This window comes from Bos indicus, chromosome 28 (genome assembly GCF_029378745.1).
Source record: "Bos indicus isolate NIAB-ARS_2022 breed Sahiwal x Tharparkar chromosome 28, NIAB-ARS_B.indTharparkar_mat_pri_1.0, whole genome shotgun sequence".
NCBI classification, from domain to species: Eukaryota; Metazoa; Chordata; class Mammalia; order Artiodactyla; family Bovidae; genus Bos; species Bos indicus.
Window position 1 is genome coordinate 27,426,427 of NC_091787.1, and position 24,161 is coordinate 27,450,587.

The 24,161-nt window shown below is 52.0% G+C and overlaps 1 protein-coding gene across 2 annotated transcripts in view; it reads left to right on the forward strand.

Moving 5' to 3' along the window:
• Window positions 1-2,555: 2,555 nt before the first annotated feature.
• Window positions 2,556-24,161, forward strand: part of UNC5B (unc-5 netrin receptor B) — an 88,311-nt gene continuing 66,705 nt past the window's right edge. For both annotated transcript variants that reach the window (XM_019954086.2, XM_019954087.2), the window contains exon 1: window positions 2,556-3,113. In XM_019954086.2, the coding sequence (XP_019809645.2) occupies window positions 3,035-3,113 (79 nt within the window). In that variant the 5' untranslated portion in view covers window positions 2,556-3,034. The remainder of the gene's footprint in view (window positions 3,114-24,161) is intronic.

A 24,161-nucleotide genomic window follows, 5' to 3' on the forward strand; every position in this document is an offset into this window, starting at 1 on the left:
GTCAGATGCTGAGCCTCAGTACATGTACCTATATGTGTTGCCTGGTGGAAGTTAAGTATCTAACTATCTATTTGTCTTTAGTGTCATCTGCCTAAGAATGTATTTGTACTTTTGGATTTGCACGCCTGTGTGTGTGTCTGTGACAAGGTGAATGCGTGTACTTTTTAAAATCTTATGTTTTAAGTATGTGGGCCTCTCTGCAGGTGGGTGCCTTTGTGATGTTTCTGGGTCATTTTGCACTTGATTATTTTCATTGTATGTTTGCTTGTGTGTGTATCTTTGTAGGTGTGCCTGTAACTGTCTAGGGGTGGGTGTGTGTATGTGTGCTTGTACTTCTGTGGTTAGGTGGGGCTGGCTGGGTGTGAAGAGCTATTGACTCCCTCACCTACTGCCCTTGCCTGGGCCAAGCTAAAAATAACCAACCTGTCTTTGCACATGGGGGCCTTTCTTAGTTGGCCTAAGTTCTTCCCAGGGAGTCCTACTTCCCCATACCCACCCTTCTGATCCTGGGGGCCTGGCCAAGAAGGGCTGGGGAGGTGAACTGATCCACCGACCCCCTTCCTTACATGTTCCAGACCCAAGCTGTGGAGGCAGTCTGTATGGACAGGAGTCCTGGGCAGTCCTGCCCTTCTCTGTTCTCTGGGGAAACAGCTGAGGCAGGCCCTTGTTTCTTCTCTACCTGCCCCCACCCAAAAAAATCCCTTTCCAACCTGTAGTTCTGGCCTCCAAGTTCTTTCACTGCTAATCTAGGAATTGATCCTGGGAGCACTGACCATATTCCAGCCTACCCCCTACTGGCCTGGCTGGACCTCCCTCTGCCTTCCTTTACCCCTTCTTGAAGCAGCCACTGCCTCTGTATTGGAGGAGTGATTCCAGATCCCAGCTCTGGAAAAACCCCAAGTAGTGAACAGACCAGGACTAGAGGAAGGGGCATTCCTGCTGGCTGCCAGTCCTTTCTCACCCACCAGCCCCAGAAGAGGTAGGAGGGTGGAGGATCCCCAGCTCAGCATTTCTTTCCAGTCCTATCTCTCTTGCCCTTTGACTCATCCACTCATTCACTCAAAGCTGTGTGATCTCGGGCAAATGCCTTCATGTCTCTGTGCCTCCATTTCTTCATAGGTAAAATGAGATTACAAATGGTACTGACCTCCCAGACTTGTGAGCATTAACTGAAGTGATGCATATGAAGAGCTTAACCTGGTGCCTGGCCATAGAAGGACCTTGTGGGCATTAGCTGATCCACCCCTTCTAGTGTCACTGGGTTTCAATCTCAAGATACTGCCTAACCCCCAAACTCCACCTGGCTCCTCATGCCCTTTGGCTCACTCTTGGGTGGTCAGGATTTTCCACCAGGAATCAAATTGACTGAGAGGCGAGATCTTGGAAAGAAAGATGGAGAGATTATTGACATTTGTACTGCAGTTTCTGTACTTTGGCCTGGGAGGCACGCTGCACTGCTTGTAGGGTCTTATCCAGACCAGGGATTGAACCCATGTCCCTGCAGTGGAAGCACAGAATCCTAACCACTGAACTACCAGGAAATTCCCTCCATACATATTTTAAAAATTCAATTCTGCCATGCCGTGCCATGTCGTTTCAGTGTGTCTGACTCTTTGTGACCCTTATGGACTGTAGCCCACCAGGCTCCTCTGTCCATGGGATTCTCCAGGCAAGAATACTGGAGTGGGTTGTCATGCCCTCCTCCAGGGGATCTTCCTGACCCAGGGACCAAACCCATGTTTCTTTTGTCTCCTACATTGGCAAGTGGGTGCTTTACCACTAGGGCTACCCGGGAAGCCCTACAGTTCTACACCCTCTTATAAAATTGGTATTATCATTTTTCTCCATTTTGGAGATGATGAAGTATCAGAATGGTTAAGTAACTTGTTCAAGGTCACACAGCAGGCAAGGGGCAGAACCCAAATTTACACCAAGCCAAAAATGGCTCCCCAGTGCCCCATTGTCAGTTGGGATGGGGGTAATATCCTAGGCGCTGGGTGCTACAGGAGGGTCAGCCGGGTCTGTTCAAACAGTTTTGCCCAGGGTCATGCCAACAAGTAGGGCTAACCAGGATGATCCAGATCCACAGTCAAGTTCACAGAGCTGTAAATTCCAACTTAATCCGGGACTTGAGGGATTGAGATTTTTCTCATTTAAGGAGCATTTTCTGGGAAAGAACTCCCACCCCCACCCCCTTCCCATGTAGAGGACATAGATTTTAAGTAGTACAGATCAGGGAACCAAAAACGACAGAGTCCTGAGTTTAATCAGAGGAGAAGGCTAACACAGCCAAGTCAAATGGAAGTGCAAAAATACACTTCCTTAGTTTCTGGAAAGGAAAACTGGGCAGACTCCGCTTCCAGTTTCGATCCAGAGGCCGAGTTTTCCAATGCTCCGGGTCCAGCGTCTCTCGAGAACCTCCCTGAAGGGCCCCCAGCTTCGCGGAGGCCGCGCCCAAGGAGCCGTCGGTCACCCCCTCGAAAGGCCCCTCGCTGGCTCCGCCCCTGCCCACCCAAGGCCCCGCCCCGCCCCGGCTGTGCTTGGTCCTCCTCAGCTCAAAGACTCACTGGGGTGAGCGAGCGGCAGCGCTCGGCGTCGTGGCTGGAGGCTGGGGCCGGCGAAGACGCCGGAGCCGCGGATAGCAGCTGGGCGCAGGAAGGCGCTTACTGGGGTTGGGACCGCGCGGCGTCAGCCGCTGCGAGCGCCGCTGAGCGCTCTAACCTTCAGTCGTGCAACTTCGTAGCCAGGACGTGAGAACCCGGAGAGCGTTCGAGTCTTGGAGCTGGGGGAGTGCAGAGAGGGGCGCGCCGGAGCCTGACTGGAGAGCGGACGCCAGGCACCCGCCGCGCTCCGAGCGCCCGGCAGCCCTCTGCGAAGCGTGGCTGCCTCTGCCCCAACGGAGGGCACGAGCTGGCGCGACCGGGCGCCGGGGAGGACGGCGAGGAGGAGGCGGCGGCGGCGGAGACGGCGGCGGCGAGGCTGGGGCCAGGGAGAGAGCCCCGGGGGAGAGGCGCCCGAGCCGGGCCGAGGGAGCATGTGGGCCCGGAGCGGAGCGCGGGGCGCGCTGCTGCTGGCGCTGCTGCTCTGCTGGGATCTGAGGCTGAGCCAAGCAGGTAGGGAGCTATCGGGCATGGGGGAGTGGGGCAAGGGAACCCTGGCGCCTCACTCTGCCCCGAAGTTGAGGTGGTCCATCGCTCTATTAGTGCGCGCAGGGAAAGAGGCAAGGGCGCCCAAGTTCGAAGGTAGATTTCTCTGCCCCACCAAAGTGGGCGATTGGTGCAGCCATCTCGCGCGGGGTGAGCAGGCCCTCTAGCTCCTACTTGGAAAGGAGGGGTCGGTCGCTTCTTTTCCCTGGAATGGTATCCGAGTCGGGGTGTGCGCCTCCTGGAGGACCGGCCTCCACGGGACCCCTAGTTCCGCGCGTGCTTGGCAGCGGCTGGTAAAAAAAAAAAAAAAAAAAAAAAAATCCCCCAGTCGCTGCACAGGCCAGGTGTGCGCTCGCTCCCGGTTCGCTGGCAACTTCCTAGTCCAGGTCCCGGCTCGCCCAAGCTCCTAGCGCGGCACCGACCGGAATCCGCAGACTAGAAGGAGGGAGCGAGAAACCTGGGGAGCACGGGAAGCACTGGTCCGCTCCACGAGCTGGATGAGGCCAGCTTGCAGCGGTTTGGTTACCGAGGAGAATAGGGCTGAGTCTTGCACGTACAGTTTTCCCCGAGATCTTGGGATTCGCGGGTCTAGAAGAATTTTTTTTTACTGTGTGTTGGTGGTTGAGGAGAGGAGTACGTAGCGATCTGCCTGGTTTCTTTTTAAATCAATCACTGACATTCTCCCCGTCTGGGGAGTCGGCTGGGTGCGCTCGCCAGGCTCCTACTCTGGACCCACCAAGGTGCCTTAAGGGAGTCGGTGGGCTACTAAAAATTAAAGCTCCTATTCCGCCTCTTCCGCCGTGGATGTGTACACGTCTCGCTGGTCTGTAGCTGGGTCCGGCGCGGCTGACTGGGCTGAGTCTTCCTGGGGAGCAGGGTGGACGCACCGGAGCCATCCACCTCTCTCGCTCTCTCTCCGGAACCGAAGCACCGGGCTTTCGAGGTAGGGTGGGGAAGGGCAGCATCCTGCAGAGTCCTCTGAGTTGAGGCTGAGAATGGGGCAGGAAAATTGGTGCAGAAAGTGGACAGATGACGCAGCCGTCCCCCCCCCCCCCCCCCCCGCCACCTTCCGCTGAGGTGTTGACGTCCGCCGTCCTCCTGCCCCCCCCCGCCCCCGCCCCGCGACCTTCCCACCCCCGCCTCCCCGCCCCCGCAACTTGCAGTCAAAGATTCTTCACTCCGGAATTAATGATTCCCACGGCCCAGGCCCAAGTGAGGACTTGGTTTTAGCACATCCCCCCCGCCTCCTTTTTTCCCCTAGCCCTATGTTGTAAAGTTACGACACAATCATTTGATCCACGTTAATTATGATTTGGGCAGACTCTGGTATTTAAAGCAGTGTTTTGAAGTTGGAAGGTAATGATGGGGGAGGGGGCAGGCTGCTGAATGACCAACTTTGTTTTAAAGAGTGGCAGTTGGATGTGGGAGGTGCTGGGCTGGGGTGTTGGTTTCTGGTTTTGGGGTGTCTGAGGGGACGTGATTGAAGGGTTTGGTGAAGTCTCTGTAAATGGCACACGGGCAGGATTGGGTCTTGGGAAGCTGTCTTTGACCAGCAGGGCAAGGATATAAGGAATAAATACCGAGATTACTGAGGGTGGGGGGCTGGGTAGGCAGGAGAAAGACAAGACTGATTGGCCTGGAGTTCTCCAGAGCTGCAGAGTAGGCTCCCTTGGGAGGCTGGGGGTGGTCCGCCTTGCCTGCTTAACAAAGCATCCGGCCTCCACCTTCCCCAAAAGAAACCCCAGGCCCAGGGCTTTGATGGATTTGGGCACGATCGGTGCCCAGCCAGAAATGGCCTCTAATACTGGGCTTTGATTTCTCACTAGCAGAGTAGAACTGGCGTTGGAATTGTGCTCATTACTCAGCGCAGCAGGGGTTGCCTGCCCACCAGCCTGGAGAGGGGCCAGCCGGTGGGATCAGCCTGCTTTTTGCCCTTAGAAGCCTGCCTTTAAGACAGAGAACATGCCCCTTCCTCCTACACAGCCCTTGTACTCTAATGTACAGAGCAACTTTCAGAATATTCATTAGGTCTTCCCAGCGATCCCCCATGAGCTCCACTGCACAGATGGGGAAAAAAGGGCCAAGATGTTGCGTTTCCTCAAATCTTACCTTCTCTTGACCACAGATTGCAGATTGTATCCAAGGCTCCTGTTCAATGGCCAGGCTGATTCAGTCCACTTTGAATTTCTGCTTACGGTCCCATCCACGGTCTTTCTTGGGCGTCTCCAAGCTCTCCTGAATGGGCAGGCACCTCTCTGTCCTTTCCCCTACTCCTATTCCCAGTGGATCTGGAAATGAGTTCCCTTTACAGCACTGAGAATTTTTTTTAAGCCATAAAATTTGATGGTGGAGAAATCAAACCCAGAACCATAAGCTCCAGACTCTTAGAAGGAGATGTCAGCAAGTGACTGGCCAGAGTGGACACTTTAAAAGCTGAGGTTAGCCCTGGGAATCTCCTCCTACCTATCCCTCAGCCTTTCCTAGAGCTATTAATGAGCCTTTCCTTGGCCTGTGGCTGGGATGGCTGAGAAGGAACCAAGGTGTCATGATAACGCTTCTTTTTAAGGTGCGGTTAAAATTGGAGTTTTCCTAGTGTTTTTGCTCTGTGTGTGTGTGTGTATGTTGGTGGTGGCCTGTCCTTGTCTTCCTGTACACTATACTAAATGCCAAGTTCACTTAAACAAATGGAAAATCAAGAGTGTCTTAATTCTTTTTCTCATTAAAGTGAGAGTACCACTGCAGGGGAGGAATTCTGTATGTAATTTCTCTCCCCACCCCACAAACTGGGAATTCCATAGGACAAATTAATTCCCCTCTCTTCCAATCCACTTATTTAACTGCTGAAGCTTTGGGACGGGCCCTGACCTGCCCAGGACTACACTTGGACTCAGGGAGAGATCTGAGATTTGCACTCAGGCCTCATAAACCTCCTTCTTGTCAGGGCTCCTTTATTCCACTTGGGCTGCAGACTGTCCGCATGGGTCTGGGATTGAGATTTTAAAATCAAGGCCTGGCTAAGGCAGGCAGCTAAAGATGGAGTTGGTTTGGTAACTGAGTTGGACTGGGACTTGCAGGGGCAAAACTTGCAGGGAGCATGGAGCTGGGAGAGATGGAACAGGGCTGGGCCAAAGGTTAAGGTGAGACCCTGAGACCAGCAAGTGCCCAAAAGTAGCTTCATCACTGGTCTTCCAACACTGATCCTCTCAGTAAGAGCCCCATGAGAAAAATCACAATCCAGGCTCCCTTGGTCTGCAGGACTACATGTTAGCATTTTAAAGCTCTGTACTGATGTGTATGGAGGCTTCCCTGATGGCTCAATGGTAAAGAATCTGTCTGCAATTCAGGAGCAGAGGGTTCGATCCCTGGGTGGGAAAGATCCCTTGGAGAAGGAAATGGCAACCTACTCCAGTATCCTTGCCTGGAAAATCCCATGGACAGAGGAGCCTGGCAGGCTACAGTCCATGGGGTCACAAGGCGTTGGACACTCATTTGTATAGCTGGAGGTGAAATAGGTGTTTACATTTTTATTTTGAAGCTTTAGGGGCTCATCTCCTGCACCCGTTTTGTTGTTGAATTTTCCCTGGACTGAGGTCCTGTGACCTGTTGCTGGCTGGCAGAGCAGGCTGTCAAGTCTGCCTACCACTTCCTTACCTGCAGTATCTTCTAAGGAGGGTTTGGACTTTGGCGATGAGGCTGAAGGGGAGGTGGATTTCTTACATTCCAAGTGCTTGGTTGGTATTTCTGAATGGCCCATCCTGGAGCCTCCTCCCGGGCCTGCTGGCCAAACATATGGTCATTTGAACCTTATGGCTGGGATTAGGGTAGCAAGGAACTATCTTGGAGCCCCCTGAGGCCTGGAGGGAAGGGTTAAGGAGCAGGGATCATAGGCTGGGATTTAGGGGTTGCCTGTGGGGTTGGTTGTAGGGAGAAACTACTCTCAAGGCAGGGAGAGAAGGATTCAGACACTAAGACCAGGGCTGGCGCTTTTGGCCTCTTCCTCCTCCTCCCCAGTTTCCTAAACAGCTTCCACAAATGGAATCTGTTTAAAGCTGTGAAGGCAAAATGAAACCAAACAAGTGTGTTCTGTGCTTTTCTGTTACTTTCCTTTTTTTAAGGAAAACTTAAAATATCGTAATTAGAATAATATGAGGAAGGGCAGTTTCAGGTGGGTGGAGGGAACGTGTGTCCTCCTTTTGATTTGGTCCTGAAGTTGGGGATGGGGCGCCACCTCCTGCCCCACCATGGGCCTGCGCTCAGCCGGGTGCCGCTGGAGCTTGGGGAGTTTATCCCCAACCTGACCAGGTGACCGAGGGCCAGGTGAGCCCCTCCTCTGTGTTTTTTGAGAGAAGCCTGGCTTCCCGCTGGGAGTTGGGCGGGCGGCTGGATTGCGCAGGATTCGAACGCCGGCGGCCAGCAGCAACAGCTCCAGTCACTGCGCCCCCTCAGGGCAGGCGAGTCCTTGCCGCGCCCCTGTCTCTCCGACCCTCCACTTCGGCGAGGCTAATGGCAGCGAAAACATTTGCTGAAGTGAAGGCATAAATCAGCCACCTCCCCGCTCCCTCGACCCTACCCGCTTTGTTCCCTCTTCTTTATCTTCCGAAGCCCTGGGTTGCTGGACGCTCCCGAATTTACCCTTGCGGACAAAGCGGCCCGGATAGCATCTCCGAGGCTGGCGCTGGCGGGGCTGATTCAGTTCGCGGGTACCTGGGGGTCGCACGTATCTCGGCACCGACACCCACCGCTCCCCCTTCGCTTCCTCTCCTGCTTCCTCCTGGTCCTCCTCGGCCCCCTCACCAGCCCCCTCTACCCCGTCCCCTGCCGAGGAGCCGGGGCAGCTCTCGGGCCACGGTTAAGGAGTGAGTTCGCGGAGCTGCCTTCTCACCTCCGAGAACTGGCTGACCCCAGCGCCTCACAGCTTCCCCGCCTGCTGCTGCGCGGCTCTTTTCGAGAAAGGCAGGCTGTGGTGTGAAAGTGTGCGTGGAAGAGCGGGGCGGGGTGGGGGTGAGAATGTGTATGAAGGAGGTGGGCGGAGGTGGGAGTGTGCAGGGGGAGGTGAGGGTAGGTGTGGTGCTGGGTGTGTGTGGGGTGAAGTGTGCAGGAGGGATAGGGGGCGTGTCTTGAGTTGTGCCTTTTGCATAGGGGATGGCGGTGCATGTGTTTGGGTTGGGGTGGGTAATGCAAGTCGGTGCAGCTGTGCTGTGTTTGTGTGTAAACAGGTGTGTGTAGCATGGGGACAGTGAGTCACCACCATACTAGGGAAGCTCCGGTGTTCTTAGGAGGTGGGACTCACCCAGGTGAGGGAGATTTGATCCATTTGGTCTGTATGCCAGGTTGTGGAGTTGGAAGGGCAAGAAGCGCCCTCACTTGAGGGCAGGTGGAACGGATTGGCCACAGACAGGCCCTATAGCTAGCTAGACCAGGAGCTTGGGTGACTCCTCCCAGGAGGACAAGAGTCCGAGTCCTGGGGTCCCCTGCAGTCTGCTTTCCTAAAACAGTGGCAGGTCCTGTGGTTTGAAGATCTGCTCTCTGCTCTGGGTCAGGTTCCTGCTTCAGCCCTCCAGGAGGAGTGGGGTCCTCGGGAATTTGCCAGGGAAGAAGCAAGCTGAGCTCGGGTGAGTGGCATCGCCCATGGAGAGCAACATGGGCAGGCATGGCTGGGCCTGGGACTCTCCGTGGATGTAAAAGAGGATGCAGACACAGAGACACATACATGAGCCCTGGACTCCACTGTTCCTCATTTCCTTGGTCACACAGGGCTCCCCTGCCGTCCTTAACTCTAGGGTAAGGTGTGCTGTTGTAGACTAGAGAGACCTTTAGGAAAATCATAGTCCCACAGATAAACTTACTGTTTAACAGATTATAAAACCCTCTCATATGTAAGACCTCAGTTGGTCCTTGTAAGAACCCCACTGGGGAGGTGGGTGCCACTTAGGATGCGCACTTCAGACCTGGCTCAGAACCAGAGCAGTCCTGGCCCCAGCCCTCAAGGTGGTTACCGTGTGTGAGGGATGCTGATGTCCACTCCAAAGATTGGTAAGTGACATTCCAACAGCCTCTGTGGCAAATGAGACCAATGACACTGCAGCTGACCTTTGAATAATGTGGGGGTCAGGGGCGCTGACTCCCCAGCAGTTGAAAATATATCTTTGCTACATCAGCCTTAAAAATAAAGAAATTGACAAATGACTCACCCAAGAGCAGGAAGCTGAAATGGTTTGGATAGAATCAGGACTCAAAACAGTTCTTTTGATTCCACATATTGTAATCTCTGCTACTGCTGAGTCGCTTCAGTCGTGTCCGACTCTGTGCGACCCCACAGACTGCAGCCCACCAGGCTCCCCCGTCCCTGGGATTCTCCAGGCAAGAACACCAGAGTGGGTTGCCATTTTCTTCTCCAATACATGAAAGTGAAAAGTGAAAGTGAAGTCGCTCAGTCGTGTCTGACTCTTCGGGACCCCATGGATTGCTGCCTACCAGGCTCCTCAGCCTATGGGATTTTCCAGGCAAGAGTACTGGAGTGGGGTGCCATATTGTAATCTCTAATCAAACATAAACTCGTCCCCAAGCTTAAACATCTATAAAATGAAAATATGGGTACAAAGTTCATTGAAAAAATATCTACTTTTACGTGGACCCACACAGTTCAAGGCCGAGTTGTTCAACGGTCAACTGTCTATTCAGGGAAGAGAGCCTTGGGGCTTCCTGGAGAGGGTGATGTGAGCCAGACCTTGACTCTCTTTTTTGGGTCTTTCTAAGAGCATTGCTGAAGAGGAGACAAGATGGGGACAGGGGTGCCCACCTGAGACTTCTCCAAATCTTGAGAAGTTGGCCCTGCCAGCATCTGCAAGGGCTCCATCCTGTGTGGACACCAGTCCTTGGTGGGCCAGCTTTCAGCCATATTTCCATCCTGGCCCTCCCAGGTTCAGCTGAAGGGGTGGTGCCTCTCTCAACTACCTCTGAGGAGTTGCAGCTTGGGGCTGGCACTTGAGAGGAAAAGATTTCTTATTCTTTGATTCGCTCTCTGTGGTTCTTGAAGATGGAGTGAGCCCAGAAAACACTTTTTAAGCAATGATAGGGATTCTGCTGGGGATGGAGGTGTGGGAAGGTATACTGTGTTGCCTTCTGCCAGGCCCCCACCAGAAAACACAGAGTGGAGTACAAGCGAAGGACGGAATCCTCAGCCCAGCTACTGCCACGAGCTAGCTAGAGAGGACAAGCTCAACTGTCAACACCTCTAGGAACCCCCAGCCCCTCCAACCCCTCTCCTCACAGAGGACCCTCAGGACCTCAGCTGCAGGTGCGTGGTGTGGCCAACTGAGGTTCTGAGTAGATTAATATTGCCAGCATTGCTACTTACTAACCCTATGGCCTTGGGCAGCTCACGGAACTCTTCTTTGCCTCAGTTTCCTCACCTGTAAAATGGGGGTAATGATAGTTTTGTCCTCACAGGGTTGTTTTGGGGCTCACATGACCTCATATATGATAAACCACTTAGCCCAGGGCCTGGCACACAATGAGCTCAGGGAGCACTCAGGCACAGCCCTGCAATGCCAGAGACGACCCCCTCCAGAAGGCCAGGAGGTTCAGGGCCTGAACCTGGGCAACTCCTGCCCTGGGAGTTGGGAGGTTCTGGCTTGTACTCTTTCTCTGCTGTGTGACCTTAGGCAAGTGATTTCCTTCTCTGGGTCCCCTCTGTAAATTCAGGATGTGGGAAAGGTGGAAGGATGAACCATCCTTAAGGGCTCTAGGATTTTTGATCTGGTTTCATCTGAAGAGGCCCCAGCAAGAGACAGAGGTGACCAAGGCCCAGAACCACTGTGTTTACAGAGGCCCCTCTCGAAAGTCAATATATTGACCAGAATGCCCTTGTGAGCATTATGCGCCCTGGGTCTCTCTCTCTCTCAAGCTATAAATCACCCTCTGGGACCTCAGTCCCTTTTTCCTGTTTCATAAGCATCTCCTGCCTCATAGATGGAGAACACCAGATGCTAAGCAGGGCTGGGGAGGCAGAGAAGGCCCCCACTGGCAAAGGCACCCTGAGCATATGAACAAAGAGGTACTTGCTCCCCCGACCCTGCCACCCCCACCAAGGCTCAGGGAGGCCCCGTGTGGGGTGCAGTAGGCAGACACTGTCCAGACCTGGCCATCCCACTCACTGTTTCATTTCCAGGGGTAGAGTGTCGTTGAACTCAGGATTGGGGGATTAAGAATCCTGTCCCCACACCAGGCATTGGAACACAAATACACTCAGCCCTAAAACTTGGTACACATGGACGTTCATTTGATATGAGGAGGTACTGGGTCAGAGGTGGGCAAAGCACTGGCCTGACCCTTGGATTGATTTGTGTTGCTTCCTGAATCGTGAGTCATGTGCCAGGCTTGTGGTGCTGGAGTGGGGTCTGGCATGATGTTTAGAGGGTGGGCTGTGCAGTCAGACTCCTTGGGTTCACATCCTGGCTATTCTGGCATTTGGCTGTGTATCCTGGAGCAAGTTACCTACCCTCTCTGAGCTTGAGTTTCTTCATTTGTAAAGGAGAAGTGGTAACAGTGCCAATCTCATCAGATCCTTGTGGGGATGAATGAAATGATGTATGCAAGTGCTCTGCACATTCTAAAGCACTCAGTAACACTCAGTCCTCCTCCTCCTCATTGCTGTTGGTGCCAAGTATCGAGTGATACAACAGGAGGTCCTTCAGGTGTTGAGAGAAGGCTCTTGTGGACCCAGGTGGTTGGTTAAGGAAGGCTTCCTGGAGGAGGGAAGGATGGTACTTAACTGGCCTTGAAGGATAAGCAGAGCTCAGGTGAACAAAAAGGGCATTCTTGGTACAGGGTGTGTATATTAAAGCGTGGGGTGGGAATGTCTGACATATCCACCCATGAAATGGATTTTGAATTCAGCCATCTGATCATCTGATAAAACAAGACTTCGGGAGCCAGGGGTCCCTTCCTGGTGGAAAGAGCCAAGGCTTTGGAATTAGAAGGATTTGACTCTTACTGAGTGGTAGGGCTGTGTGGCTGAACCTCCATGTACCCTAGTATCCCCATCTGTGGGGTGGGGACGACCCCCCTGCCTTCCCGGGATGGTGATGTGATGTGAGATAGACATGTGGCCCTGGCACAGAGCAGGTTCCATTGATTTCTCATGGCCTCCCTCCTGCTTGCCTCCCCCCACCGCCCGTCCCCAGTCTGGTCTCCCCCTGGCTGGGCCTGGGCCCTGCTTCTCTCCCTGTACATCTCTGGGCAGAAAAGCAGGGGTCAGAGGGTTCCTGGTGGCAGCTTCCTGGTAGGCCAGAGAGTCAGGGAGAGGGGCAAGAAGAAGGAGGCCACCTTTTCTGTCCCTGAGACCTACCTAGGTAGGCCTGGTGGATATCAAGAGATATCCCTAAGGTCTGGGAGGAACGTCTTCTGCTGAGATCAACCAGAAGCCTGCAACCCCCAGAGGCCTTGAGTAGCGTCTAGAGGCATTACTGGCATCAGGAGACGGAGCTGAAGGCAGGCAGCTCTGTAATGCGATCAGAGGCGCCCGCCTGCCCAGCCTGGGCCTGGGCACCCATGGAGGATGAAGAGCTTACAAGAAGTTGAGCGGGGGTTCTAGGAATGCTGTTCCTGGCTTCCTCCCCATCCCACCTTTGCTCATTCTGTGACACTCTGCAGGACAGAGTGAGACTCAGAGACAGGACTCAGGTGTGACATGGGGTAGAGTGGGGAATGCCTTATGGAGCAGCTTCCCACCCTTCATTTTCCTTGTCATTCAAGCCAGGGGCCTGGGGGTGAGGAGGCAGGGTTAGTGAGTGGAGGCAGGCTGAGGTTGAAACAACGATGTGATGGGACAGCAGCTGTGACACTCCATGCCTAGGGAGACTGGGTATGATTTGGCTGATTTTGCTCAGTCACATGTCCCTGGTACACAGCACCATCCCAGGCACAAAGAGAGAGCTTGATAAACACTTGCAGGGCAGATGAAGGAGGAATTCGTGCAGGCCTTCCTCGCTCAGGAGGTTGCTGTGGCTCACTCCCCGCCACACGTCGGACTTGCTCCTGTTTTAGAAGAGTCTGACTGCTTGGCTTATAGCCCCCACCCCACCCCCGCTTTGCCTGCTTCTCTCCCTTCATTTTCTCCTGCTTTCCATCTTTGACCACGTACTGTGCATGGGGTACCATGGAAATCAGAGCCAAGTCTTCATCGGTCAGAACCCTGAGGTAGGAAAGAATTTATTCATGAAATCCAGTGGAGCCACAAAGAACTGATCAAGGACTGCAGTCGCGTGCCCTTTGTGCCTGTGCTCAGAGGAAGCAGACTGGCAGGTGAACGCTGTACTTAGCTGCAAGGTGGCCTTCACGAGGCCCATCTGGCTGGTCCAGGGCCTTTGAAGATGTTTGTTTCCAGTTTGCAGCCCCAAACCCATTGATCAGTCCCCTCTACCCTGCTGTCTAGCGGCTCAAGACAATGTCCGTTCCAGATACACTGGTCCTGAGACCTGGGAGTAGGCAAGGGCTGAGACAGTATATCTGAAAGTTTGTTGGCAGGGTCTGCCCAAAGACCTCAGCCCTCCAGAACAGCTGCCACCAGCATCTTGGCAAGAGCTGGGTTTGATGCAGGGGAGCAGTTTTGGCTGCAGAGTCTGGCTAAGGCAGGCTCCCCCAGCACTACATCCAATGTTAACATTCAGAGAGCATCCCTAGGAGATTAAATACCCCCAGGCGCTTAGCCGAGGCAGCAGTAGTCCGAGCCCCACTGCCACCCTCACAGCTGGGCACCTGCTGGCTCTTGCCAGGAGTCCCCAACACTGATCTGGAGCTCCTGCCTGGCAGCACGAGATAGCCAGAGCTGATCTGCACATCTGATCTGGCCCCACTTTTTCCTGCTGGTGCACCCGGCTCTGTACAGACGCATACATACAAAAAGAACTCACAGTTGAGGATCAGGATCTAATCCTAGCCATGCAGCTAATCTGCTGTGTGTCATTGAGCTAATCCCATTCCCTCTCTGGGCCTCAGTGTCTTCATCTGTCCAGTGGAAGATGGTCTGCCCTAGAATCAGTAAACTGAGTTCAAGTCCTGGCTCCGACAACTAACTATAACTCCCCGAGCCTGCATCACCTCACTGTGAATCGGGGCCTGATTGGTTGTTGTTGGGAGGATGAAACGAGATGGGGCATGGTCAGTAAAGGTCAGCTCCTTTTTGTTTCTACCTGAGAGGAAAGCAATCTGCAAACCACTGATTTACACTCCTCCTTTCTTTCCAATATTACCCTATTGACACACCAAGTATTAGACTTAAGGTTCAGGATGGCCCACAGGATGACCTGATGATCTGCCTGGGGGTTACATCAAGAGGGGAAGCCTGCATTGTCATACGCATTTGGAAAGAGCACTGGACTAGGAGTCTGGAAGCTACAGCCCTGAGACCAACTCTGTCTTTGTGTGACAACCAAATCACTAGCCCACTCTGAGCCTCAGTTTACCCATCAGCAAAAGGAATAAAATGCAGGCAGGGCTCAGGGAGAAAATGCTTGGACAGGTGCTTTGGAAACTTCTCCAAACCCCAGGGGTTGCTGATCTGAGTAGGAAGGAGGCCCACACAGCAAGGTCTATCCCCAGGGGCTGTGCAGTACGTCCCGGGAGCTGCTCACTGTGGGGCAGGTAGGAGAGGGCCCGTGTTTCCACTTCCCTGGCTGGAACCTCCCGCTGCGGGTGGGCCCTGGCTTCTCCCTGTGGCCTGGCTGGCCCTGGCTATTGAGCTGGATGACAAGAGTTTGGGTCGCTTCCCATCCCTCTCTGCTCCACACCCCAGAGAAGGGGAGGCTGGGGTTCCACGTCAGGGAAGGTTAGTGTCAGTGCTGGGTTTGATGTGTCCGAGCCAGCACGCCATCTGCCATGCCCACCAGAAGTTACATAATCCCTCGGCTGACTGCCTGTTCTTAGAAAACAGGGCAGGCAGGACCAGCAGAGAGTGGAGGTTAGTTTTCTTCCCTACACTTTGTTCCCTCATAGCCCACCACCTTCCTGGACCCGTCTTCATTCTCCGAGTTGTTTCCACACTGTCCAGAGCCTGAGACATAAATGCTGGGACTGAGCCAGGCTGAGATTGGAAGGGGACGAGGCAGTCCTTGAGGGCTGCTGCCTGGCCTGGGGGCAGCCTGCGGGAGCGGTCCTCACAGCCTCTCACATCTTTCCTCTGCTGAGCTCAGGCAGAATAGACTGAGGAGGGCAGCTCAGGGTTCAGGAAAGTAGGGGCAGACCCTCCCCCCAGTTCCTACAGAGGTGTTCCTCTTCTAACACCTTATCAAATATTAAGCATTTTAATTGTATCTAAATAACAGCTAAATAATGCTACCCATGTATTGCTATGGCCTTTGTAATCACTGAGACCCAAAATTCAATCCTGTCTCTCTTATTTGCTAGCTGTGTGATGTCGGTAAGGCAGCTTCACCAATGTTGGCCCAGTTTCCTCATCTATGAAATGGGAATGATAAACCAATTTGTTCACTCATCACTGAATGATAAATGGGTTCACATCAATATCCTGAGGATCAAATCAGACAATAATGCATGTAGAGGACAGAGAAAGCGTTCAATAAGTGGTAGCTGTCGTCATTGGTATCCAATTCCAGCCTTTTTGAAGAAAATGATATATAATGACTAAATCTTTTTTATTCTAGAAGAGCAAAGTTGATTCAAGACTAATCCATTAATATTAATAACATGTGCCAAATTAGTATCGTATACCATATTAATGAATCTAAGGAAACAAAATCATGTGATTATATCTATAAATGCTGAAAATGCCTTGGACAAAATTCAACACTTATTCATGATATAAACATTCAAGAAAATCGGAATGAAAGAAAGAATAGTTTTTAGTATAATATATACTGATATGTTGCTGTTGTTTAGCTAAGTTGTGTCCTACTCTTTTGTAGCCTCATGTACTGTGGCCTGCCAGGCTTCTGTCCATGGGATTTCCCAGGCAAGAATACTGGAGTAGGTTGCTATTCCCTTCTCTAGGGGATCTTCCCCACCCAGGGATCGAACCCATGTCTCCTGCATTGCGGGTGGATTCTTTACCACTGAGCCACCAGGGAAGACCCATATATATATATCCTGATCCTAAAGCCAGTATCTTGTTTAATGAGAAAACACTAAAACCATTTCGATTAAGATCAGTATAAAACATGGACACCCACCATTTTTCTTACATCCAACACTGCTATAAGTATTAGCCAATGTAATTAAACAAGAGAGATCAATTAGAGGCCCAAGAATGGATAAAGAAGTAAAACTATCCCTACTGATATTAAAACATACTATAATCCCTGTATAATTAAAATAATGTGAAACTGGTTGCCTGAATTGGCAGATAAACCAGTCGAAAATAAGAGAAAGCCCAAAATTAGACCCGTATGCATATGAAAATATAGTATATACAGAGGTGACATCCCAGATCACTGGGCTAAAGACAGACTTTTAAATAAATGCTGCTTGGACAACTGAGTTGCCATTTAGAAAATGATAATCTTTGATTCATATTTTACACCAAACAGAAAAACAAACTTTAAATGGATTAGGAATCTAAATGTAAACAGAGGTATCATACAGGTAGTACTAGATGGAAACTCAGGTGAATTCTCTTTAATGTTGGGGTGTATGGATGTGTGCATGCTCAGTTGTGTCTGACTCTTTTTGACCCTATGGACTGTAGCCTGCCAGGCTCCTCTGCCCATGGGGATTCTCCAGGCAAGAATACTGGAATGGGTTGCCACGCTCTCCTCCAGGGATTTTCCCCACCCAGGGGTTGAAACTGCATATCCTGTGTTGGCAGGCAGATTCTTTACCACTGAGCCACCCGGGAAGCCCAGTGTTGGGGTAGGGGAAGGCTTTCTATGACTCAAAATCCAGAGACAATAAAATTAAAACTTGCTAATTTTTATTATATAAAAATTTTAAAAAATTTACAATAAAGCACCCTGCTGCTGCTGCTGCTAAGTCGCTTCAGTCGTGTCTGACTCTGTGTGACCCCATAGATGGCAGCCCACCAGGCTTCCCGTCCCTGGGATTCTCCAGGCAAGAACACTGGAGTGGGTTGCCATTTCCTTCTCCAATGCATGAAAGTGAAAAGTGAAAGTCAAGTCGCTCAGTCGTGTCCGACTCTTCGCAACCCCATGGACTGCAGCCCACCAGGCTCCTCCGCCCATGGGATTTTCCAGGCAAGAGCACTAAGGAAAGTCAAATACAAATATTTGACAAACGAGGAGGAAATGTCCATAATATATGCCACAGACAAAAGACTAATATCCCTAATACATTAAAACACTCTTAAATATTGAGGACCAAAAAACTTGATTATAAAGTAGGAAAAGGGGACTTCCCTGGTATTGCAGTGGCTGACTCCCAACATTGGGGGCGCAGGTTTGATCCATGGTCAGGGAACTAGATCCCACATTCTACAACTAAAGATCCCACAACTAAGACCAGGGGCAATAAAAATAAATAAAAATAATTTTTTTTTAGAAGTGGGAAAAGCCATGAACAAATAATTCACAAAATAAGATATTAACAGTGACACTCAAACATGAAAAAAGATGTTACAACTCATTCATATTTAGAAGCAAATTAAAACAACTCTGAGATACCACTTCTTACAAGACTAGAAAAAATTAAAAATTGTGACCAAACATTCCACTGGGGAGGCAGTGGGGAACAGGCACTTTCAGACACTGCTGTTGGAAATGCAAATTGGTACAGTCCTTTGGAGAGCTAATATAGCAATACTTGACAAACTTCATATATGCTTTATTATTTGGCCGAACAGTCCTACTTCTAGAAATCTACCGTTAAAGTACACTTTTATCAATATAAAAATACTTATGCTCGTGGTGAATGATTACAACATTATTTGTAATTCCAAAATATTGGAAGTAACCTGAACACGCTGGTAGAGGAGCTGAATAAACTATGATACAACCACACGTTGGAGTACTATGCAGCTGTGAAAAGTGACCCTAAAACTCTCTAAGAACTGAAATGGTGAGATTCCTAGGACATACTGACAAGTAAAAGAAGCAAACCACAAAATAGTATCTAAAGGCCGCTACCTTTCATGTAAGAAAGAAGTAGGTATAAGACCAGGCTGGACCCAGACCTCTTTTCCCCAGACCTCTTTTCTCCTCCTTTTTTCATGGCTTCTTGACAACGTTCTGTTTGCTCATCAAATGACCAGTTCTGGTCTGCTTAAAGGTCTGGGCAGTGATCCCTGCGTGGGGAGACAGATTTCCTGTGCTGTTCTCGAGGAAGATAGAGAGGAGAGGGGCAGGACCCAGAAGTCACCTGAATTGTAACTCCTGGATCCATGTGGTCCTGCAGCCTCCTGGGACTCACTTTCCTCTTCTACTGAATGGGGGATAATGAATCCTACACCATTGGCTACACAGGCAGGAGGTGGGACCAACATCATAATTATTCATGTATGCAAAGGGCTTTGCATAATGTGGAATATGTTATTTATTATCTACTTACATAAGGCTCTGTACTTTGCTCCTTGGGGCTCAGGTGGGTATTAGATCCTCCTTTCCAGTCCCTTGTGACATACCTGTGCACGCACACACACTCCATTCTGTACTGTACACCTCCATTCAGAGCTGTGGAAGATGCGGAGGTGGTTGCTTAATTTGTTGTTTCCTTTACCTGTGAGGGTCCCATCCACATACTCTCCACTGCCCATCACGTGTGTTTCAGGCCCTCTGGGCCCCCGGCCTCCCTCCTGCTCTTGGGCCTGCTCTTGTGCCCATATTGGCCAATTTGAACCCAATGGGCTATTTAGTTCTTAAAGATTGAAGGCAGGAGGAAAAGGGGATGACAGAGGCTGAGATAGTTGGATGGCATCACCGACTCGATGGACCTGAGTTTGAGCAAGCTCCAGGAGATGGTGATGGACAGGGAAGCCTGGTGTGCTGCAGTCAATGGGGTTGCAAAGAGTTGGACACGACTGAGTAACTGAACTGAACGTCTCTGGGAGGAAGACCCTAGCAAAGGAGCAAAATGGGGCTTGGAGAAGTGAAGTGATCCCTGCTAATCTCCCAGCTTTGGAGTCAGAGCCTAGTCTAGATCTAACCTTAGCCTCTGGACTCAAAGTCTAGTGCTTCTTCCAGGATCCCTCTCTGCATCCACTTTCCAGGGCTGGGTCCAGGTTTTATCCTCTGTGTACTTCCCTGGATGTCCCAGTGAGTGCTGGCTGCTTGATGATAATTTGTGGAGTGATTGGTGAGTGGACAGAACTTGGAGCTGCTTTGTGAAATGCAGAACCTTCCAGCCATGTGATTCTGGCCTCACTAAAAGGGCTTTTCTTACATGTTCCTCCCCATGCAGCATGTAGTCATATGTTCATATGGTAGCATGGGGAGGAGCCTGCAGGGGGTTGTCTGTGCTCCTTGGGCCCCTGCAGGTCCAGTGGTCTGGGGGGAAGGGGCCAAGCCAGACATCAGTCTCTGCAGAGCAGGAGGGGCTTTGGGCAAGCAGTGGAGGGCGTAATTGCCGGAAGGTCATGGTCCGAGCCCTGAGAACTCTGCTTGCCAATCAATAAGTCGTTTATTATGCCCTTGACAGCATGTTCCTCTGCCCCACCCTGGGTGCTTGCAGAGGGAAGGGCAAGGCCAGCAGAGAGTCTGGCCTCTCCAGGAAAAGGGGCTGCTGGGAGCCAGAATTAAACCATACTCCCGTCTCCTCATCACAGCCACTGGACCAGAGCGGCTGCCCAAGCCCTCAGGCACCCTGATCACTGCTGAAGAAAGCTGGCTGAAAGTTTCCAGGTACTTGGGCATCTCCATCTCACTGCCCTGGACTTCCTTTCCAAGGCTCCTTTACAGGAATTGTAGTGCTTTCAGGGAGGGTACAGTCTTAGGAACCACAGCCTGGTAGACCTTAGAAAGGGTCTCATGAGGGCCCAGTGTCCCCTTAGCTTGAGCAGGAGCTGGTGGTATGAATCAGTCGTGTGCTATTTTCGGCTCTCCAGCCCACCACATGTCAATATGGTGTCCATTGCCCACAGGTGTGGAGCACTGCATGCAAAAAGCACCTTCACAAACGAAGCTGAGCTCCTCAACAACCCCAGGATGTCATCAGGCTGAGTGCTTGCACTCCTGGCTTACAGCTGGGGGATCTGAGGCAGAGGGAGGGGGTTAACATGCCCATGTCATCTCTGGACTGGCTTGGTTGCTGCCTGATTTTCCACCCTTACCAGCCCTTCTCCACTCTTAACGTGGCTGAGAAAGATTAACAGGCATTCTAGATTCTTCTAGATTGTCCTTCCAGGGCAAAAACCTGTCTTACCTCCAGGTTTTAGCCCAGGAAATTCAGCAGGAGATCAAGAGGAGCTATCAGGGCTTTAGCAGCATGCCAGGCTTCCCTGGTCCTTCACTATCTCCTGGAGTTTGCTCATGTCCATTGAGTCGGTGATGCTATCTAACCATTGCAGTCTATGGAGTCGCAAAGAGTCGGACATGACTTAGCAACTAAATAACAATATCAGTGCTTTAGCTCTAGTTGGCCCAAGAGGGTAGTGGGTACAAGCTGTTCAGGAAACAGGAACTCTCCTCACTCCTCACTGCATGGGCTGGGAGGGAAGCTGCTGACACAGGCCCTGGCCTTTCAAAGGTGGGAATGAGGCCTGAGCAAGAACAGGCAGTGGCTGCTTTCAGTGCTGTGTCCACAGAGTGACTCGGTGACCCAGCTTGCCTCTCCAGGGCAGGGATGTTCCAGAAACAGCCAGCCACCTTCTCTCTGCCCACATTGCCCTTCCCTTGACATCCCGCCTCTGATCCTGAGTGCCTGGGCTACCCACCCACTGCCCAGGACATACTGTATCTTCCCTTGTATGTTCACCAAGGGTGGACAGCAGAGATCAGCCTTCCACATAGGGGAAATTCCAGATCCCACTAAATTCTAAATTCCACCACCTTATCTGGCACCATTCTTTCTGACCTTTTGATGGGCTTCCTGGTGTGGGAGGAAGGACCTCCCTACCCTCAGAGAGACAATGGGGGGGTCCACTTTCCTACCACCCAAGCCCACCCCACCTACCTGACCCTCTCCCCCTGACCCCACAGTGTGTCATGACCTTGTACTGTGGCTGGAACACACAGGTTGTTGATAACAGAGAAAAAGAGCAGCAGGGAACTGGGGGGGAAGGGTGGACTCTAAGCCTGACAGTGACTCATGTTGGAGTCATGGTCCCGTTTAACCCTTTGTGAACTGAGATACCACACCAGTTGCTACCTCTCGCTAAGCCACAGTTTCCCCATCTGTCAACTAAGGGGGCTGGACCAGGGAACTCAGAGGACCCTGTCAGCTTTCAGGCATACGTTTTCTAAAATCTGTCCACTCCAGCCACCTGCTGAATTTCCTGAGGACCCAAAGAAGGCAGTTGTGACACCACTAGCCTCCCCTCAGCATTTCCTGTCTAAACAGGTCATGTAAACAGGGGTTTTGATGAGAGCGTGGGTCTGCAGCTGACGGGAGACGCAGCTCCCACGTCAGTAAACGTGCCTTTGTACAGAGTGCTCTCGCCACTGACAGCCATGTGGCGTGCTCCTTCCCGTCGTCTGGGTCCCAGCTGGGATGTCCCTTGCTCAGAGCGTCCCTCCGTACTGCCGCTCTCTGCCTCGTTTACTTTTTCTTAGCGCTTGTTACCACTGGGAATTAGGTTTTGTGTATGCACTTACGTGCTTGCTGGTTCATCGTCTGGCATCCCCCAGCATGTCAACTCCATGAGGGAAGGGCTGTGCCACTCTCTTGGTACTGTGCCCTCCAGATCCGGGACAGTGCCTGGCACAGACTGCACCCTTGATGTCCAGGTGCCCAGTGAACGAATAACTGGGGTTGTACCTAAGAATCGCCTAGAGGTTTTTTTCAAAATTTACACGTGTGGCCTTTGCCCCTAGCGGCGCTGGCTCAGGAAGTCTGGGCACATGAATTTAGACAGAGCACCCCAGGTGATTCAGATGCACACCTCTTGTTAAAAAGAGAAGAACCTGCTGGTTCTTAGCCTTGGCTGATCAGTGGGATCACTGCTGCCTGGTTCTCACCCAGAGATTCTGACTTAACTGGACTTAGAATCTGGCCTGGCCATTTTGTGCTTTAAAAGCGATCCCATTGGTTCTGTTGTATTGGTAATGTAAAGGTCTCAGAACCCTATTTTCTCCGAGGCCTTCCGGAGCCAAAGGTCCGCGATTCTTGGAAAGCCCTGCAAGGTTAAGCCGCACTTTCTTCCAAACCTCCAGTGGGGTCAGCTCCTTGTCCTACCCTCCTGCACAGATAAAGAAAGTGATAACCCTGCTTGACCCTCGTGGATGAGTTGGGAGCACTGCGGCGGGTCCCACAGCCCCTCTCCAGTGACTTCCCGGGAGCGACTGGTGGCTCTCTGCACTGTCCCACCTCCTTTTCCTGGCAAGATTTCGGCTGAGCTGTGTTGGAACCTGTCTCTTCCTCTCCCCTGATAGCACACAGTTTTAAATAAGATCTTCATTTACCAGAAGTTCACACCACAGCTTATGTGTTATATGAGAAGCAGCAATCTTGTGTTCGTGGGGGAAATGCTCTGGGACGCAATCAAGCGGGGCTGGAGGAGGAGAAGCTACTGCAGAGGGGTGCAGGAGGAAGGAGGAACCCAGGGAATCCGAGCTGGCGCCCGCCCCAGCCCTGGCAGTGCCATGCTCCTCTGGGCTCCGCACGATGGGTGGGGGAGGTGCCACCACTCTGCAAGCTGACCTCATGGCTGCCGGGGGATGGGGAGGGAATGTCATGTCCACACCCGCTCTGCCAACTGGTGCCCACAGGTCTGCTCGGGGTCATTTATGTGTCTTCCATTGGTTGCTCTTGCTGTTGACGTGTCAGCCGCCTCCCTTCTTGCCTCAAAGACTGGGATAAGGAAGGGGTTTGGTGGCCACTGTCAGATACCACCCCTCCCCCATGGCCATCCTGCCTCCCTTCTTCTCAGCCCAGACTATGCAGCATCTAAATCAATAAACAAATTCCAGTTGCACAGCACTTAAACATTTCCGGGGTTTTTTCCATGCAGTCTTCCCAGCTGCTCTGTGAGGTGGGTGTGATCACCTTGCTTACGCAGGGGAAGAAACTGAGGCGAGGGTGGGGAGTTTGAGTACCTCAAAAAAGCAAAGCTGTGACCTTGTGCCATAGATACTTCTCTGCTCTGCCTGCACCTGGAGGGGGGCTGGAGAGCAGGACAGGGTGCTGTCGCATCTCAGTGGTCCGTGGTGTTTTTAATCCAGTGGTGTTTGCTTGTTCTGGTGGCGTGAAAGCTGACAGACCAAGGATCAGGTACCAGAGTGCCCTGTGCCCTTGAGCAAGGCTGCTTTTCCCTCTGGGCCTCAGTTTCCCCAAAAGTGAACCAAAAGAATTGGAAAAGGTGGTCTCTTGGGAAGGTGCTGCCCTTCAGCTTTTCCTTGCAGGTGTTCATGCGCCCTGGCAGGGGGAGATGTGGGGAGAAGGTCCTGCGGTGGCCCTGTCATGGGGTCCGTGGTACAAGGCCAATGTGCTGGCAATAAATATTGAGTTGACAGATGCTAAGCCGCATCCCCAGCCTCTGAATAAATAAAAAGTTGCCCAGAATAACAGCCCGGAAAATGCTGGGGCTCCAGCCAGCTCTCACCTTCGCCCCTCCCACTGGCTGTGCCTTTGTGCCTCCCCTTCCCCCTCCCTTGTCCATCACTCACTCCAGCCCCAAAGGCGGGCATTGTCCCAAACTGGCTTTAGCTCTTGGCCTGCCCCCTACCCCACCCCACCCCCAGCTGCCGCAGCGGCTAATGAGGACCAGGTCCTGAAGATGACAGCTGGGGGACAGGCCAGCCAGGCCCTCCTGGGGCTGGGGTCAGGAGTACACAGGGGAGCGTGCCTTTAATCCCCAGTGCCAGCCAGAAGCCTTTCTTTGTGGATACTCCCTGGCATGTCTGGCCCCCACCCTGGGAGATGGACTAGCCAGAACCCAATAGGAGGCTGGTCCAC